The 19891-nt window shown below is 44.9% G+C and overlaps 1 protein-coding gene across 1 annotated transcript in view; it reads right to left on the reverse strand.

The window, feature by feature from the left end:
- Positions 1 to 19891, reverse strand: part of LOC309889517 (Golgi phosphoprotein 3-like) — a gene marked incomplete at its 5' end in the record, with an annotated part of 71913 nt that overhangs the window by 6414 nt on the left and 45608 nt on the right. Inside the window, one exon of the mRNA XM_082782368.1 lies at positions 11916 to 12030. Within this exon, the coding sequence (XP_082638494.1) occupies positions 11916 to 12030 (115 nt within the window). The remainder of the gene's footprint in view (positions 1 to 11915; positions 12031 to 19891) is intronic.

The raw sequence follows: 19891 nt of genomic DNA on the forward strand, positions 1-19891 counted from the left end.
CCAGTTCCTGCAACTGCTCCAGTCCCAGCTCCTGAAGCCGCTCCAGCTCCAGCTCCTGAAGCCGCTCCAGCTCCAGCTCCTACTGCTGCTCCAGTCCCAGCTCCTGCAACTGCTCCAGCTCCAGCTCCAGCTCCTGTAGCCGCTACAGCTCCGGTTCCTGCAACTGCTCCAGCTCCTGTAGCCGCTCCAGCTCCTGTGGCCGTGTCAGAGAAACGAGCTGTAGCAGTGCAAGTTGACCCTGCAGAGGGCATTCCAACCCCTGTGGCAGACCCTGTAACAAAGTCAGAGAAACGAGCAGTAGCAGTGCAAGCTGCCCCTGTAGAGAAGGTGAAAATATGGTATAGAAATTCAAGTCGTTTAGAACGCAGAGAGTCTTCTGCCAATCCAGGTAAGGCTTCTGCCAAAACTAAGTATAGAGATGACGAAGATGATGACGACGCTGGGCCGTCAAGGATTCAGGAGGAGGAAGATGAGGATGCCGAAAGAGCAACAGTAACTACCCGAAGCCTAAACGAGCGCGAGCTACGAGATGTGCGAAAAGATTTTGGTCGCTGTATAGGTGAGCAGCTTGTCACCTGGCTGCTCCGGTGCTGGGACTCTGGAGCCAATTGTGTGGAATTAGACGGCAGGGAAGCCAAGCGGCTGGGATCCCTTGCTCGAGACGCCGGCATTGACAAAGCAATTGCAGATGGAGCACGACCCACCAGCCTCTGGAGGCGTCTCCTCTCAGCTGTGAGGGAAAGGTATCCCTTCAAGGAAGATATTTTATGTCTACCAGGCAAGTGGACCACTATGGAGAAGGGAATCCAGTACCTGAGGGAATTAGCCGTACGGGAAGTGATTTATGAGGATCCAGACCTCAAACAAACATCCACAGATCCAGATGAAGTCAAGTGTACACGACCCATGTGGCGGAAGTTTGTACGGAGTGCACCATCATCATATGCCAGCTCATTGGCAATAATGGCCTGGAAAGAGGATGAGGAACCCACAGTGGGTGAAGCGGCTAAACAACTCCGGCAGTACGAAGAAAGTCTCTCCTCTTCCTTACAGGCCTGCGTCTCAGCTGTGGAGAAACTTTCTGAAAAGGTTCACCAACTTGAAGAGAATCTATTGTCCTCCCCACCTGAACCAACCAGTGCCCACCGACCAAAGGAGAACACTTGGGAGAAACTTTCTGAAAAGGTTCACCAACTTGAAGAGAGATTATTCTCCTTCGCACCTGTACAAAGCAGTGTCTCAGCTGTCAGGGGTAGGCGTTCACCCACACAAGGAAGACGATATGGTGGGTACTCACCCCGTGCCACCCTGTGGTTTTACTTACGAGACCATGGAGAGGACATGAGAAAGTGGGATGGAAAATCTACCGCGACCCTAGAGGCACGGGTACGTGAGTTGCAAAAGAAAACAATCAGGAAAAAGGGATTCTCCGAAAAGTTTGCTGCTCCAACTTCCAGCAGACAGTCCTTCAAACACAGAAACGAGGAAGATTCTGACCAGGATTAGGGGGGCCCTGCCTCCAGCCAGGGGGAGGAAAGGGACAATCGAGTTTATTGGACTGTGTGGATTCGATGGCCTGGCACATCACGCGCACAGAAGTATAAGGCTTTAGTAGACACCGGTGCACAATGTACTATAATGCCATCGAGCTATAAAGGACCAGAGCCCATCTATATTTGTGGAGTGACAGGGGGATCTCAGCAGTTGACTGTATTGGAGGCTGAAGTGAGTCTGACTGGGAATGAGTGGGAAAAGCACCGCATTGTGACTGGTCCGGATGCTCCATGTATCCTTGGCATAGACTATCTTAGAAGAGGATACTGCAAGGACCCAAAAGGGTTCCGGTGGGCTTTTGGTATTGCTGCCTTAGAGACAGAGGGCATTAAACAATTATCTACCTTGCCTGGTCTCTCAGAGGACCCCTCTGTTGTGGGGTTGATGAGGGTCGAAGAACAGCAAGTGCCAATTGCTACCACAACTGTGCACCGGCGGCAATATCGCACCAACCGAGACTCCCTGATTCCCATCCATAAGCTAATTCGTCAATTGGAGAGCCAAGGAGTGATCAGCAAGACTCATTCACCTTTCAATAGTCCCATATGGCCAGTGCGAAAGTCTAATGGCGAGTGGAGACTAACAGTGGACTATCGCGGCCTGAACGAAGTCATGCCACCACTGAGTGCTGCAGTGCCGGACATGCTGGAACTTCAGTATGAACTTGAATCGAAGGCAGCCAAGTGGTACGCCACAATTGATATCGCTAATGCATTTTTCTCCATCCCTCTAGCAGCAGAGTGCAGGCCACAATTTGCCTTCACTTGGAGGGGAGTCCAATATACTTGGAATAGGCTGCCCCAGGGGTGGAAACACAGCCCTACCATTTGCCATGGGCTGATTCAGTCTGCACTAGAGCAGGGGGAAGCTCCTGAACACCTGCAGTACATCGATGACATTATTGTGTGGGGTGACACAGCAGAGGAAGTTTTCGAGAAAGGGAAGAAAATAGTCCAAATCCTTCTGAAAGCCGGTTTTGCCATAAAACAAAATAAAGTCAAAGGACCTGCACGGGAGATCCAGTTTTTAGGAATAAAATGGCAAGATGGACGTCGTCAAATCCCAATGGATGTGATCAACAAAATAACAGCTATGTCTCCACCAACTAACAAAAAAGAAACACAGACTTTCCTAGGTGTTGTGGGGTTTTGGAGAATGCACATCCCAAATTACAGTCTGATTGTAAACCCACTCTACCAAGTAACTCGTAAGAAGAATGAGTTTGAATGGGGCCCTGAACAACGACAAGCCTTTGAACAAATCAAGCAGGAAATAGTCCATGCAGTAGCCCTTGGGCCAGTTCGAACAGGACCAGATGTAAAGAATGTGCTCTACACTGCAGCCGGGGAGAACGGCCCCACCTGGAGCCTCTGGCAGAAAGAACCTGGGGAAACTCGAGGTCGGCCTCTGGGGTTTTGGAGTCGGGGATACAGAGGATCTGAGGCCCGCTATACTCCAACTGAAAAGGAGATATTGGCAGCATATGAAGGAGTTCGATCTGCTTCGGAGGTGGTCGGTACTGAAGCGCAGCTCCTCCTAGCACCCCGATTACCGGTACTAGGCTGGATGTTCAAGGGAAGGGTCCCCTCTACGCATCATGCAACTGATGCTACATGGAGCAAGTGGGTTGCACTGATTACTCAGCGGGCTCGAATAGGAAACCCCAGTCGCCCAGGAATATTGGAAGTGATCATGGACTGGCCAGAAGGCAAATACTTTGGGATATCATCAGAGGAGGAGGTGGGTCGTGCTGAAGAAGCCCCACTGTACAACCAGTTGCCAGAGAATGAAAAGAAATATGCCCTGTTCACTGATGGGTCCTGTCGTATTGTGGGGAAGCATCGGAGATGGAAGGCTGCTGTATGGAGTCCTACGCGACGAGTTGCAGAAGCTGCTGAGGGAGAAGGTGAATCGAGTCAGTTTGCAGAAGTGAAAGCCATTCAGCTGGCTTTAGACATTGCTGAACGAGAAAAATGGCCAGTTCTCTATCTCTACACCGATTCATGGATGGTAGCAAATGCCCTGTGGGGATGGTTACAGCAATGGAAGCAAAACAACTGGCAGCGTAGGGGCAAACCTATCTGGGCTGCTGCATTGTGGCAAGATATTGCTGCTCGGGTAGAGAACCTGGCTGTGAAAGTACGCCACGTAGATGCTCATGTGCCCAAGAATCGGGCTACTGAAGAACATCAAAACAACCAGCAGGTGGATCAGGCTGCTAAGATTGAAGTAGCTCAGGTGGACCTGGATTGGCAGCATAAAGGTGAATTATTTATAGCCCGATGGGCCCATGACACCTCAGGCCATCAAGGTAGAGATGCAACATACAGATGGGCTCGTGATCGAGGGGTGGACTTGACCATGGACGCTATAGCACAGGTTATTCATGACTGTGAAACATGTGCTGCAATCAAGCAAGCCAAACGGTCAAAGCCTCTTTGGTATGGAGGACGATGGCTGAAATATAAATATGGAGAGGCCTGGCAGATTGATTACATCACACTCCCTCAAACTCGCAATGGCAAGCGCCACGTACTTACAATGGTGGAAGCAACCACCGGATGGCTGGAAACATATCCTGTGCCTCATGCTACCGCCCGGAACACCATCCTGGGCCTTGAAAAGCAAGTCCTATGGCGACATGGCACCCCAGAAAGAATAGAATCAGACAATGGGACTCACTTCCGAAACAACCTTATAGACACTTGGGCCAAAGAACATGGTATTGAATGGGTGTATCACATCCCCTATCATGCACCAGCCTCCGGGAAAGTTGAACGATACAATGGCCTGTTAAAGACTACCTTGAAAGCAATGGGCGCTGGGACGTTCAAAAACTGGGATACGCATTTGGCAAAGGCCACCTGGTTAGTCTGTTGCGAAGCACGGACGAAAGCACGACAGACACCAGCAGAGTCAGATCATGCTTCACCCTTTTATTGCCCGAATAGCCCAACTTTTATAGTGAATTTTACAGGGGTGGACAGTGTTTCACACAAGATTATTGGTCAAAAGCACCCAGACAAACTGTTAAGAAAATAACACCACCTGCAAGAAAAGAACCCCCCTTTTGATTAGAAGTTAGGAAAACAACCCCCTTTGTGCTTAACGGTCACGTAGGCCTAGTCCTTGAGGCCAGCTGCTGATAACAATATTTTCTGAGTTCCTTAATTGGGTGATGTGGGAGTCATTGCCGTGGGAGCTTCTCACAGTTACTCTGGCAGCCTGGTTTGCTCAGCTACAGCAGGCCCTGAGATTTCTAAGGCCTACCCTGGTTGCTTAAAGCAAGCTTAGATCGAACAATTATGCCAATTCCCAACAATTCCCCCGTTTTCTTTTTGTACAAGCAGTACTTGGTTTTACAGCAGATGTCAAATACATAACATAACACAACTATATAACTTAATCCTAATAACACTACAATTACTGTAAGCACTTAATGGTAACACAATCTAATAGTAACACACTTAAACCTAATCACTTGATGGTGATCAAAGGGTGTCACAGCCCACGTCATTGTCAGAATGATTATCAGGAACCTCTTCATGGTCGTCTTCAGCGTGTGCAGATTCTAAAACTGCTTCAGTCCACTTTGCAGTGATCCACTGGGTACCTGTTCCCGGCACCACTTCAAAATCCCTATAACATTTTGCAAGTAACCCTTTAACCACATTTAACATAATACTATGTGTAATGATGATTGACACCACAATGAACAGAATCCTTAATCCCCCTTTGACTAATCCCAGTAACCATCTATGCATTGTTTCAAACAAATCAGTGAACCATTGATTGAAAGGATTGATACCATATTGACTCTTTCTCATGTGCTCTTTCAGGAAAGTAATGAATTTGTGAGTTGAAAAGGTCTAAACAGTACATTCCCTTAAATTTCTCCAAGTGGCTACTTCAAACAATGACTCCGTACTAGTGAAACTTGATTTTGCTCAACCGATCACAACTAGCCCTGCTAGTTGCTTAAAATTGACTCCCCGTTTTTCTAACAGCGTTGTAATAAATCCATTTCTTCTGATTTTTGCCGGCACCAATTTCCTATGCTTTTAGCCTGCCCTATGGTTATATCCCGGGATCCTGCACTGTGGCAACAATAACCTGTACTAAGGCTATATTCCGGAATCCTGCACTATGGCAACAATAACCTGTACTATGGTTATATTCCGGAATCCTGCACTGTGGCAACAATAACCTGTACTAAGGCTATATTCCGGAATCCTGCACTATGGCAACAATAACCTGTACTATGGCTATATTCCGGAATCCTGCACTATGGCAATGATAACCTGTACTAGGGCCATATTCCGGAATCCTGCACTATGGCAATAACCTGCACTAAGGCAATAACCTGCACTATGGCAAACCTGCACTAAGGCAAACCTGCACTATGGCAAAAGCGCTCTCTCACTCACACAGTACACAGCACAATCACACATACAGAGCACAATCGCACACCCAGAGGCCTCTGGCACATCTCACTCTCAATCATACCACAAGAACATAATTTAGAATGATAAGCAAACAAACAAGTATTGTCTCTCATTGTGTTCCTCGTGAAATGACTTGCAACACTTTGTTTTAAAACCTTACCCTTACACAAATACTTTCAACACAAAATACCTGGACATTTAAGAATAACACACACAATTATTAACACTCCAGTTAGTATCCCTCCAGCAGTTGAAAACATACTGTTTGTCTGCAGCTTCAGGAGATCTTTGTCTGCTCCTGCGGTGAGCAGCTGAGAGTGGAGTCCCCTCCGAACAAAACGCTCAGGGTGCACCTAGGGGCGTCCACACCACAGCCGATCCCCACAGCCAAGCAGTTGTTACGTGCGGCTGCAGATGCCACTCCAGGCACTAAAATTGCCAATGCCGCTCTAGCTGCAACCCCACACAATTCAACATTATCATTGCAATCCGGTGCAAGCAATGCCCATTTATGTCTGGTGATCTCACGCAACTGTAACAAGCTAGGAGCAAATACAATGAGTTTATCTAAGTAACATGGACATCTGATAGCATTTGCAGCAATACCTTGCCAGGCCCTATCACCACAAATCAGAAAAGCATCAGGAGGTAAGGCCAAAGCTGTACAATTGTTCCAAACACTGTAGTTGTTACCGCTTGTCTCCATGCTATAAACCCCTAAACCCTGCTTAGCAGTGTCATTGTAATCACAGGTGTTATTTGTATTTCTGTACCCGTATGGCCCTTTCCAGGTTCCTGTAGCAGGATCCATCTGATAGCCATGGCTACATTCACATTTGTAGCCACCTTTCAGGTTGATACAGATTTGACTACAGCTACCAGGGTTTTGGCATTCATCAATGTCTCCACAGTTTCTCTTGTCTACAAACTCAAACCCAGCTGGACAGTCACATTCATTTATGATGCATTCCTTCAGGGGCTCATCACCCCAGTCCTTGCAGTCTCTCTGCTGGTTACACACTTTATTGATATCTATGCATTCTCCACTTCTGCACTTGAATTTGCCAGGTCCAGAGCACTGAATAACATTGTTACAGTTTGCTTCATCAGTGCCATCCAGACAGTCTCTCACACCACTGCACTGCCTACTCCCATGGACACAGTTCCCATCTTCACATCTGAAATGGTCTGGCCTGCAGGTCCAAGAAGGGCAGTTAATTTCATCACTTCCATCCTTGCAATCAGGATCTCTGTCACAGTCTTTTTCACCATCACATTTCCAGGACACTGGGATACACTGGGTTGACTGAGGACCACAGCTGATTTCATTTACCCGGCATGTTCTCGTATGACACAGCTCAGCACTCTCATCAGACCCATTTTCACAGTCCGGATCCCCATCACACTGCCATCTGTTTGGCACACACTGACCACTGTTGCACACAAAGTCAGATTCAGCACACATGTTCTTCACACAAGCACTCTCATCACTGCCATCTGAGCAGTCTTCACATTTTGTTCTAGCACTGTCGGCAGCAGTGCACAGGCCGGCGAGGGCGAGCAGCAGGCAGAGCGCCCCGCAGCGCGGCAGCGCCCGCCACCGCCCCACACCTGTGTCACTTACACTACTCCTATTACCCCTGCTGTTAGTGTCAGTGGCATCCTCCTGGTTCCGTTTCTGTCTTTGTCGCCCCTTACTCTCCCCCTTTTCTTTTTGCCACTGACCATTCACCACAAATGGATGAGACACATGATTACTAGTTAGGAAAGAGAGTGTAACGTCTGCTATACGGCTGCAGGCAGTGCCGGCTGCAACTTTAGAAGCTGTTTGTGAAACAGCCTGCCGGTGGCCATTTGGCAGGGTAATCTGCGTCTCTGCCCTCCTGCCCCGCAATAGAGCTAATTCGTCATTAATAGTCTGTAGAATGTGGCAACCCCACGGAATGTTATCCAGAAACATAGTTATAACACCGATCTGGGGACGAATAGTCTTTTTTGCATTGCAAGGTAAACCTCTTAGAAAAGGAATGCTAGAGAGAAGCAGCACAGCCGCTGCTGCCTCCATGGTTACGTCAGACAGGCTGCAGGGTCCTGATGTCCGTCCCTCTGCTCTGTGCCGACTCGCCACACGGTGAGAGTCGACTACCGTTGTCCACTGACGCCTCTGGTCTCCCGTAGCAACTCCATCTCCGATGTCCCGCATCGCACCGCGATTATTTCAATGTCCCGCGTTTTCCGCGGCTCCTTTTCCCGCGTCCCTGCGCGGTTCCGTTTCCCGCGCTTCCCCGCGGATCTTTTCCCACGCTCCCCACGGTTTCCTTTCCCCGTGTCTTACCGTGAGTCCTTGGTACAGTGTTTGCGGCTCGGTGTCTGGTCAGGTGCAGCGCCGGTGCGATGTCCGCTCCGATGTCCACTCCGATGTCCCGCGCCGCTCCGATGTCTCAGTCTCGGCGCTGTGATGTCGCGGCGCCGCTGGTCCCCGGCGGCACTGGTCCCGGCGCCGCGCCGATGTCCCGGCGCCCGGCGCCGCTGGTCCCAACGCCGCTGGTCTCCTGCTCTACCTGCGTTCGGATGTGCCGGCGCCGCTGGTGTCCCGCTGCGCTGGTGTCCCGCTGCGCTGCGATGTTCGCCCCGGCGCCGCTGCGATGTCCGTGCTCGGCTGCGATGTCTGCTCCGGTGCTGCGATGTCCTGCTCCGGTGCGATGTCTGTCCCGCTGCGATGTCCTGTTCAGGCCCTGTTCAGGTCTCCCGCTGCGATGTCCTGTTCAGGTCCAGTTCAGGTCTCACCCTGTTCGGGCGCCATTTGTTGCGAAGCACGGACGAAAGCACGACAGACACCAGCAGAGTCAGATCATGCTTCACCCTTTTATTGCCCGAATAGCCCAACTTTTATAGTGAATTTTACAGGGGTGGACAGTGTTTCACACAAGATTATTGGTCAAAAGCACCCAGACAAACTGTTAAGAAAATAACACCACCTGCAAGAAAAGAACCCCCCTTTTGATTAGAAGTTAGGAAAACAACCCCCTTTGTGCTTAACGGTCACGTAGGCCTAGTCCTTGAGGCCAGCTGCTGATAACAATATTTTCTGAGTTCCTTAATTGGGTGATGTGGGAGTCATTGCCGTGGGAGCTTCTCACAGTTACTCTGGCAGCCTGGTTTGCTCAGCTACAGCAGGCCCTGAGATTTCTAAGGCCTACCCTGGTTGCTTAAAGCAAGCTTAGATCGAACAATTATGCCAATTCCCAACATTAGTCAATACTAGGGGATCTACCAACCGAGCTGGACCTGCCCAATCAAACCTGTTACGTACTGTAGATGGGGATAAAGTTCCTGTAGTGCATGTAAAAAATATGCTGGGTAAAACAGTCTGGGCTACTCCTGCCTCAGGAAAAGGCAAACCTATTCGTGGAATTGTTTTCGCTCAGGGACCTGGATATACTTGGTGGGTGATGCAAAAGAACGGAGAGGTCCGGTGTGTACCTCAAGGAGATTTAATACTGGGTGAGAATAGCCCATGAACTGAATTGCACCATGTTAAATAGTATATTATACTGTATGTTATCACTACCATGATTACTATAGGTGACTAATTAGAATGTATGGAAAAGAGTGTAACCTGAGCATGACATAAATGGTATGGAATAAGGGGTGGATAGATGTCCTGGTTTCAGTTAGCACAGAATTAATTTTCTTCCTAGTAGCTGGTGGAATGCTGTGTTTTGGCTTAGAATGAGAAGAGTGCTGATAACACCCCGATGCTTTAATTGTTGCAGAGCAGTGCTTATACTAAGCCAAGGACATCTCAGCCTTTGCTCTGTCCTGCCAACGGGCAGGCTGGGGGGTGCAGTAAAAGCTGGGAGGGGACAGACCCAGGACAGGTGACCCAAACTAGCCAAAGGGGTATTCCATACCATCTGACGTCATGCTAAACAATATATAGGGGTGGCTAGCCGGGGGGAGGGGGCCGGACTGCTCGGGGTTAGGCTGGGCATCGGTCAGCGGGTGGTGAGCAATTGCATTGTGCATCACTTGTTTGTACATACTATTATTACTTTCGTATTATCACCATTGTATCATCATTATTATTATTGTTATTATTATTTTTGTTATTTTTTTTTCCTGTCTTATTAAACTGTCTTTATCTCAACTCACGGGCTTCACTTTCCATTTCTCTCCCCCGTCCCAGAGAGGGAGGGGGGAGGGTGAGCGAACGGCTGCGTGGTGTTTAGCTGCCGGTCGGGTTAAACCACGACAATATGATAATAAAAATCAGTACTGTGGTGACACCTTGTGACCAATCTCCACCATTACACAGATGTAACATTTATTTCATCTGCAGGAAGACCTGACATTTTGATCCAAACTTCTATATTCCCTATGCTTGTTTCCCTTAGAGGTGATCTTATAAACAAGAACAGCCTGGAAAATATAGCCTCAAATGTCCATACAAATATTTCTGTGATGGCTTTGAACTTGTGTGTACTGGACCTTTAAGCAGTATTCTTTGCGTCTCTGATAATTATGGCTGGAATAGCTATTTTCCAGGATCCACCCCTAAAGTAAAACTCTAAAAGAATTTACAGAAAGAAAAAAAAAATCTTCACAGGGCAGTTCTCTTAACCATGGGAAATGCAAAGAACCCTAATGCCATCAAAGAACTAGTAATTAAATACCCATGGGCAATTAAAAAGGATTGATCCCCACTAAACCATATCCCTAAGCTCTACATCTAAACGTCTTTTAAAGACTTCCAGGGATGGTGACTCCACCACTTCCCTGGGCAGCCTGTTCCAGTGTCTAACAACCCTTTCGGTAAAGAAGTTCTTCCTAACATCTAACCTAAAACTCCCCTGGCGCAACTTTAGCCCATTCCCCCTCGTCCTGTCACCAGGCACGTGGGAAAACAGGCCAACCCCCACCTCACTACAGCCTCCTTTAAGGTATCTGTAGAGAGCGATAAGGTCACCCCTGAGCCTCCTTTTCTCCAGGCTGAACAAGCCCAGCTCCCTCAGCCGCTCCTCGTAGGACTTGTTCTCCAGGCCCCTCACCAGCTTTGTCGCCCTTCTCTGGACCCGCTCAAGCACCTCGATGTCCTTCTTGTAGCGAGGGGCTCAATCACTCAATAGTGATTCTCTCCGCACTACTGCTCATGCACCTGAAGTACAGCTCTGATCTACTCCAGGGAAGCTGCATTTTGTGTTTTGTAAAAACAGCCAAACCTTGGTGATACATTTTGGCTACAGAAAAAATAATGCTTTTGGCCACTGATCTCTTCAGTTTAATTTATGTAGTTTAATTTATTTCAGTTTACTTTCCTTTACAGAAAAAGCTGCGCACAAAGTGCTCATCTTGAAGCCTTTGTTTTGAACAACTAGAAATACATATATATTCAACATATATTCTAATGTTATTACATTTCTCTAGTTCATGGAAAAACAGAACTCTCTATTGTTTCTTTATGATTGATGGCTGAATTTTCACCCTCAATTTTTACATAGGAACAGTGAGCTCTTTATCTTCTTTCCTCATCAAAAAGCTCTGAATACTGAATCCATGTGATTATACTCTAAACTTTACTACCCCTCATTTCCAGTTACAGAGGAAGGCAGTTATACGCCTCAAGGGCACAGTCCTGATTCACTTCAGATTCAGCAGAAGACATCTCTTCCATAGAGTTGATATGTTCTGACACTTCAATCTAGATCCTTTCAGTACCAACTTAAGTCAAAAGAAACAGTTACTTATGTTTGATTAAAGACTACAATCAGCAAGAGACTGCTCTAAAGGACAGACTAATTACATTTTTGCATAATTTCTTCTCCAAAGTCTTGCAGTGTAATCTCTAGCGATGCCATATTGAGTGGTATCACTAGAGATTACAAAAAAAGCAAATATGTTATGTCCAAGGCTTACCACTAAGCAGTTCAATCCAATTTTGTACTGTTTCAGGAGGTTGGGTCTCCTTTATGTGTTTCAGAGCTTCATCAAGCAGAACATCCCCTGTAGAAGTATCTGACTTGCAAATCACCTATGACAGAACGAAACACAGCATTTTCACTTAGTTCATATGCCATAAACATCCAACAATAAAAAACAGGAAAATTAACTAAACTTATAGCATTCATAAATGCTTAACTCTTTGTTTATATATACATATTTTTAAGGAAGATAATCCACTGACCTGACTAGGTCCTTCATTTCTTCCTCAAAACAAAGTACACTACAGCGTTAAACTGATCTCTGATGGCACTCTATTTTACTGCTTCAAATCAATTTATTTAAAATACTGCAGTTAAACAATTAGGCCACATGAAACTGAGAAATCAGTTAGGAACTGGAAAAAAACAGGAAAACTGGTCAATACACCATCTGTAAGTTTTTCAGCTCTGAAAAACATGCTGACCAGCAATATTACGTTCCATTCACTAACAGTTCATATATATTAAGCAAAATCTGTACGTACAATAAATGACATTATATATTACAGGGGTTTATGTTTCCATTTAATAAATTCTAAAATGATTTATTTGACTTATTTCCCCAAGAGAGCACAGGAGAAAGAAAATCATTCACAGGAATGTAATAAAACTTCAGAACTTGAGTAACTGCTTGTTTACCAGTACAAGCAGTTATATAAACCATGTACAAATACCTTTTTTTTTTTTTTTTTTTTTTTTCCTCTTGGTTAGAAAGAGGACACAGAATCACAGAATCGTCTAGGTTGGAAGAGACCTCCAAAATCACCTAGTCCAACCTCTGACCTAATACTAACCAGTCCTCCACTAAACGATATCCAACCTAAACCTCCCCTGGAGCAATTTTAGCCCGTCCCCCCTCATCCTTTCACCAGGCAAATGGGAGAATAGACCAATCCCCACCTCGCTACAGCCTCCTTTAAGGTACCTGTAGAGAGCAATAAGGTCACCCCTGAGCCTCCTTTTCTCCAGGCTGAACAAGCCTAGCTCCCTCAGCCGCTCCTCATAAGACTTGTTCTCCAGACCCCTCACCAGCTTCATCGCCCTTCTCTGGACTCGCTTGAGCACCTCGATGTCCTCTTTGTAGCAAGGGGCCCAAAACTGAACACAGTACTCGAGGTGCGGCCTCACCAGAGCCGAGTACAGGGGGACAATCACTTCCCTAGACCTGCTGGCCACGCTGCTTCTTATCCAAGCCAGGAGGCTGCTGGCCTTCTTGGCCACCTGAGCACACTGCTGGCTCATATTCAGCCGACTATCAACCAATACTCCCAGGTCCTTCTCCACTAGGCAGCTTTCCAGCCACTCATCTCCCAGCCTGTAGCACTGCTTGGGGTTATTGCACCCCAGGTGCAGGACCCGGCACTTGGCCTTGGTGAACTTCATACAGTTGGCCTCAGCCCATCGGTCCAGCCTATCCAGATCCTCCTGCAGAGCCTTCCTACCCTCAAGTACATCGACACACACACCTAACTTGGTGTCATCTGCAAACTTACTGAGGGTGCACTCAACCCCCTCATCCAGATCATCAATAAAGATATTAAAGAGGACTGGCCCCAGTACTGAGCCCTGGGGGACGCCACTAGTGACCGGCCTCCAAATGGATTTGACTCCATTCACCACGACTCTTTGGCCCGGCTACCCAGCCAGTTTCTATCCCAACGAAGCATACACCAGTCAAAGCCATGAGCAGCCAGTTTCTTGAGGAGAATGCTGTGGGAAACGGTGTCAAAAGCCTTGCTGAAGTCAAGGTAGACCACATCCACAGCCTTTTCCTCATCCACTAATTATTCGGCGGTCTATAACAGACCCCCACCAGGATGCTTGGCTTGTTGACAACAGCACCAAGCTAAAAACTTATGGATTTAATTAGCCCAAGTCAATATAGTTTAATTGTAAAAAGGACACAGCCCCAAAAAGAAAACACTGTTTCTTTAGGAAAAGTATAATTACTACAGCACCAAAGCTGCTTATGAAAATAATGATTAAAACTGGCAATTCAAGTTGTTTGATAAGTTATCTTTTTACCTGATGCCTATAAAGTGCTAACAGGAAACAAAGAAAAAAACTTAACCACATCAAAACAACTCCAGAAATAGAGAAGCAGTAGGTAGAAAGTCTTATTTTTTAGTAAAGCTTCCCAGTAATCAGAAAGATGCTTGTTACCAGTCAGTAAAAGCTTTAAGTTTTCCATTGAAATACATCCCAAGTTTAATTCTGTAGTTCTAATAATTCTTGCTACAAATAGAAGAACGTATTCTCATAGGGTCTGTAGATAACACTGAACAGAAATGAGTTGCAGTGATAGGACAGCTTTGTAATGGCAAGGTGAACCTTAACTGGCGATGCGTCCAAGTATGAGATGAAATCAGAAAAAAATGCAAAGTATTACAGTCAGAGTGAAAAACAAGGAACAAATATGAAAGATATAATAAATGACTGCATAATCAGAATGGCAGAAAAAACATTAATAGTAATTCTAGCAGTAAAATAAAAACCAAATGAATTAACAAAAGGCAAGTCTTTTGACAAAGGGAAAATTTCATTCTAAGCTATATTAACAGGAAAGTTGTAGGAAAGATCTTAGTGAATACCTAGCAGGTTATAGCTAGAATATTATGTCCATTTTAGATAGTGTATATAAAGCATATGGGGTCCCGATGGGATGCATCCACGTGTGCTAAGGGAGTTGGTAGAGGTGATTGCTGAACCGCTCTCTATCATCTTTGAAAGGTCCTGGAGAACAGGAGAGGTGCCTGAAGATTGGAGGATAGCCAGTGTCACTCCAGTCTTCAAGAAGGGCAAGAAGGAAGATCCGGGAAACTACAGGCCAGTCAGTCTCACCTCTGTCCCTGGAAAGGTGTTGGAACAGCTTGTTCTGGATGCCATCTCCAAGCAATTGGAAGAGAAGAAGGTTACGAGTAGTCAGCATGGATTCACCAAGGGGAAGTCGTGCTTGACCAACCTCGTTGCCTTCTATGATGGCACCACCAGCTGGGTAGGTGAGGGGAGAGCCGTGGATGTCATCTACCTTGACTTTAACAAGGCATTTCATACTGTCTCCCATGACATCCTGCTAGCAAAGCTGAGAAAGTGTGGGATAGAGGAGTGGACAGTAAGGTGGGTTGAGAACTAGCTGACTGGCCGAGCTCAGAGGGTGGTGATTGGAGGAGCAGAGTCTGGCTAGAGGCCTGTGACTAGCGGTGTTCCCCAGGGGTCGGTGCTGGGTCCGGTCTTGTTAAACATCTTCATTGACGACCTTGATGAGGAAATAGTGTCTGCCCTCAGCAGACACAAAGCTGGGAGGAGTGGCTGACATGCCAGAAGGCTGTGGTGCCATTCAGCGAGACCTGAACAGGCTGGAGAGATGGGCAGGAAGAAACCAAATGAGGTTTAACAAGAGCAAGTGTAGAGTCCTGCACCTGGGAAGGAACAACCCGAAGTATCAGTACAGGCTGGGGGATGACCTGCTGGAGAGGAGCTCTGAGGGTCCTGGTGGACAACAGGTTGACCATGAGCCAGCACTGTGCCCTCATGGCCAAGAGGGCTAATGGGATCCTGGCGTGCATTAAAAGGAGTGTGGCCAGCAGGTCAAGGGAGGTGATCCTCCCCCTCTACTCTGCCCTGGGCAGGCCTCACCTGGAGTACTGTGTCCACTTCTGGGCTCCCCAGTACAAAAAAAGACAAGGATCTCCTGGAAAGAGTCCAGCGGAGGGCCACAAAGATGATATGGTGCCTGGAGCATCTTCCCTATGAGGAAAGGCTGAGAGACCTGGGTCTGTTCAGCCTGGAGAAAAGAAGACTGGATCTCATTAATGTGTATAAATACCTGAGGTGTGGGAGACAGAGGGATTTGGCCAACCTCTTTTCAGTGGTCTGTGGGGACAGGACAAGGAGTAATGGCCACAAGATAGAGCACAGGAAGTTCCGCACCAACATGTGAAAGAACTTCTTCACGGTGAGAGTGACAGAGCACTGGAACAGGCTGCCCAGGGAGGTTGTGGAGTCTCCTTCTCTGGAGATATTTAAGGCCCGTCTGAACACCTACCTGGGCATCCTACTCTAAGGAACCTGCTTTGGCAGGGGATTGGACCCGATGATCTTTCGAGGTCCCTTCCAACCCCTTCAGTTCTGTGATTCTGTGCTCCTGTGATTTTAGATAGTGTATATAAAGCACTAAAATTTAAAACTTTATTAAATCAGCAAGAATGAAACAGTCAGCAATGACAGGTTAAAAAGAACTAGGTTTGATCAGATATAAAAATAAAGCATGTAAAATATTTTTGCAAAGTTGATAGCAATCAGGAGTTTAGAATTTTAGTCCAGACAATCCCTACTTGAAACTAAACACACAGAACGACACATTAACTTTATGATTTACAAGCTTGTAGTGTAACTTCACTCAAAAACTTCATTAACCACATTATAAGGATATATAATATTTTCCAGTTTTATACCAATTTTTCTGAACTTTTGGAAGTTTCTATTCTTTAATTATACATTAGTATATTTCAAGTTGGGTTTTTGGTTGCTAAATTTGGCTCTATTAATACCCACCTTTCATGTATTCCTTTAATAAATAGCCAAAAAACGCCCAACAATTTTATCTTTACTTCTTCTAAAAACTGACATTCCAGCAAAATTTTAGTTTCTTTGAAGTGTCCCATATGATTAATTTCACAGTAACCTTAGTTATAGTGGATAGTTCCAGCCTCCTGAAGCTGGTAACCTATTACTACTCACCATCTCACTAACAGATAAGATGCAAAGTCAAGTTATTGGCTTGTTTTGTTAAAAACAACCACCACCACACATACACCCCTCACTGAAGAGACATAACCCAGACTTCAGAGCATTTTTGAAGAAAAAAAAAAAAAAAAAAAAGATTTAAAAAGTTTAGAAAACAGCTTTCCTTGCTTATTTGGGGTTAAAATATTTTTACTGCCACTACAAGGAAGTTTAAGAAGTTAGTTTGAATATAATCCATGATGACAATCTGAGCCTCAATACACAGGCACTTAGAGCAAAGACCTATAAGGAGCATAGACTCTTCCATTCAACTCAGTCAGGACTCCATAAGCTCCTGTGAAGCCACAAAACATGGAGATTTTGTCTCCAAGTTTACCATTCTCTGAAGCCAGGCAATAAAGCACTGTTTCTTATACTATGCTACAGTGAACATTCACTGTACAGATTCTTCCAATTATCCTTCCCCTGAAACAAAAGTATTTTGATTTATACTTCTCAATATTTCTTTTCCCCCTCCCTTTCTCAGCACATGGAGACAGGCAATAATGGGAGCTCAGCCACCTCTCTCCTATATTCACAGATCTGCTCTTTCTTGGACAAGGATTTATTGATCAATGTCTCTTGGTTAATTAAAGCACAAGAAGAGTAGGAAATTGAGTGGGTCGGGCATCTTGTGAATTGAATCATCACAGAAGACTAAGTATCCTCAAGGGGAATATTTTCATTTTTTTAATAGATGAGTTAAGATAGAGAAAGAAGCTAATAGCCTGGTTCTTCAGATATGATGATCCTTAGCTCTATTAAGGAAGCCTTTCTTTATCCCAATTTTTCAGCTGTTTATCACGTAATAGCTTTGCCTGGTATCTGACTGCTAAGAACATTTCAATTATACAGAGTATTTAATTTGCATTTTCCACAATGAAGCTCTGCAATTAGGCAATGCTAAAAATGAAGTACCTCATGCATTGACTTTTTGAGTAAACTCTTTATAATTTAGTTTTAATAATAATTATGAGAAAAAAATCACTCATGCACGAATCACTCAGAATTATCAATTATAAAATACTGAAGTTAATCCACCAATGATTTGTTGAGATTTCTTTTCTTTCAAAAAACTGTAATTATTGGTTTTGCTTTCTGACATAGTAAGGAAGCCATTTTCTATCTTCAATAACCACTAGTCTTAGAAATTGCTTTATTTACATACAAACCTCGGCTTTCATTTGTTTCCAGCAGTGATACCATCAGTAGATACAACTCCAAAACAATGCAGTGATTATATACTCTCAAGCCAAATTTACAAGGATGTTGCAACATAAAAACACATCCTACTGACTTTCAGAATTTTTACTGAAGCTCATCAAGTCCGTCTGCCAGTTTCTCCATCTCATTTGTCTCCAGCATTCAAGCATGTTTATATAACTGCACTACTGACCAAAGAACTAGTTCTACCCTCCTCTTCTTCTCAGCTATTGCTTGTACCACACCTGATGACAAAACCAAGAAAATGATCTAAATAAAAATTTAATGGATCAGATACGTGAATTAGTTTTCAGCCAGAGTGATTACCTGACAAGGCTGCACAAACAGTAGTAAAAACTAAAGAGAGACTCCAAAAATAATAAGCTTCCTTGCAAAGACAGAACTGCTGTCTTTGCTGCTGAAGCTCCACACCTCACTGAATTGCAACCTTGTATACAACTAAACAGCTCATTCCATTCACTAACCATGGTACTTGGCTTTGTTTTTTTTTCTGTGAATTAAAGCGAGCAAAGCCTGCAAGCTTGTACCAAAGGAGGGTGGAGGTGGACACTTGGTAGAGTTCAGGCACATAAATCTACTAAACATGGGAACAAGACTGCAATTTCATATTAAACAATGCAAGACTTTACATAAAATGAGAAAAGACACATGAGAATGACTTCTAAACTGAGAGGTAGGGTAGGACAGAAGAAACATCATAGATATCAATAGTTAGGGATTTTACTTGCATGAAATTCTGTAAGCAGAAATCAATCTTCATTTGAATTTTATATTGTCTTTTTCATAGAATGCTCCTGCCTGCAAAAATCTCTAGATTTTCTTACAACAAAAAGAACAAAGCATTGAATACTAGTTAGATTTAGCTCTCCTTAAAGCAGCCAAAAAAAAAAAAAAAAGAACACAGACAGACCCACCCCTAAAAATCACATGATAAAATTTTAAAAGAGGAACGGGAGGCAGACAAGAATTTGGTTTGTATGCTGTAGTAAAGATATGCATGGTTATTTCTCCATTTTCCTTAAAAAAAAATAAAAAAAATAGAAAAGGCAGTTAAAGCTTCAGGTAGACAGACCTGACAAGGTTTGCATAGAAAGAAAATAGCTGTTAAAGAACATTCCTGAATGCCTAAGGAGCCAAAAGCCTGAATATGCTTAAATGAAGCTAAAAGAAGCAGGTGCCGTTTGCCAGAACAGAGGTTCAATTCTTTGGAGGAGAAGGAAGCTGGAAGAAGATTAGGGAATTTGGAAGTGTTCCTTTAAAAAAAAAAAAAAAAAAAATCAGCAAAGCATAATATTGACGGGGAAACAGGCTGTGAAAGAGGATTTCCTTGTGGTGGATAGAAATATTTGACCACGTATTCAATAAACTTATTTTACAAGTAACCACTAATGCTGATGAAGTAGAAATTCAAACAGTATGACTTTTCAAACAGTAGAATTCAAACTATGACTTCGCACATTTTGTACTAAGGAAAAAAAAAAACGACAGCAAAATCAATAAATTAAAGCTTCAAATCTTCATCCTAACTCAATAAAGAACCTTAAAACTTTGCTCATCTTAAAGGTCAGCGAGTACAATCAATTTAACACACCAGTCATGCACTTTACCTAGAGTTTTGCGTTCTCAGGGGCCCAAGGTACAAGGATGTTTCCTTCCTACGCACTGCAAAGCATACCATGCAGAGGATACTGTGTACACCAGCACTAACTGGTGGCTTGCAGGATACATCTGTCTTGCTGTCAGTTAGCTGTCCATCTCAGCCCCAGCTCACATCTCACCGACACTGCAAAAGCCAGTTCCTTCGACAGATTGCAACTGGTGCTGCTGGAACCCAGCAGCAACTGCTATCACTGCACCCTGGCCACAGCCACAGCCAGATGATTGCAAAAGGCTCCCAACAGC

This window comes from Aythya marila (assembly GCF_965140915.1).
Source record: "Aythya marila genome assembly, chromosome: W".
Classification (NCBI taxonomy): Eukaryota; Metazoa; Chordata; class Aves; order Anseriformes; family Anatidae; genus Aythya; species Aythya marila.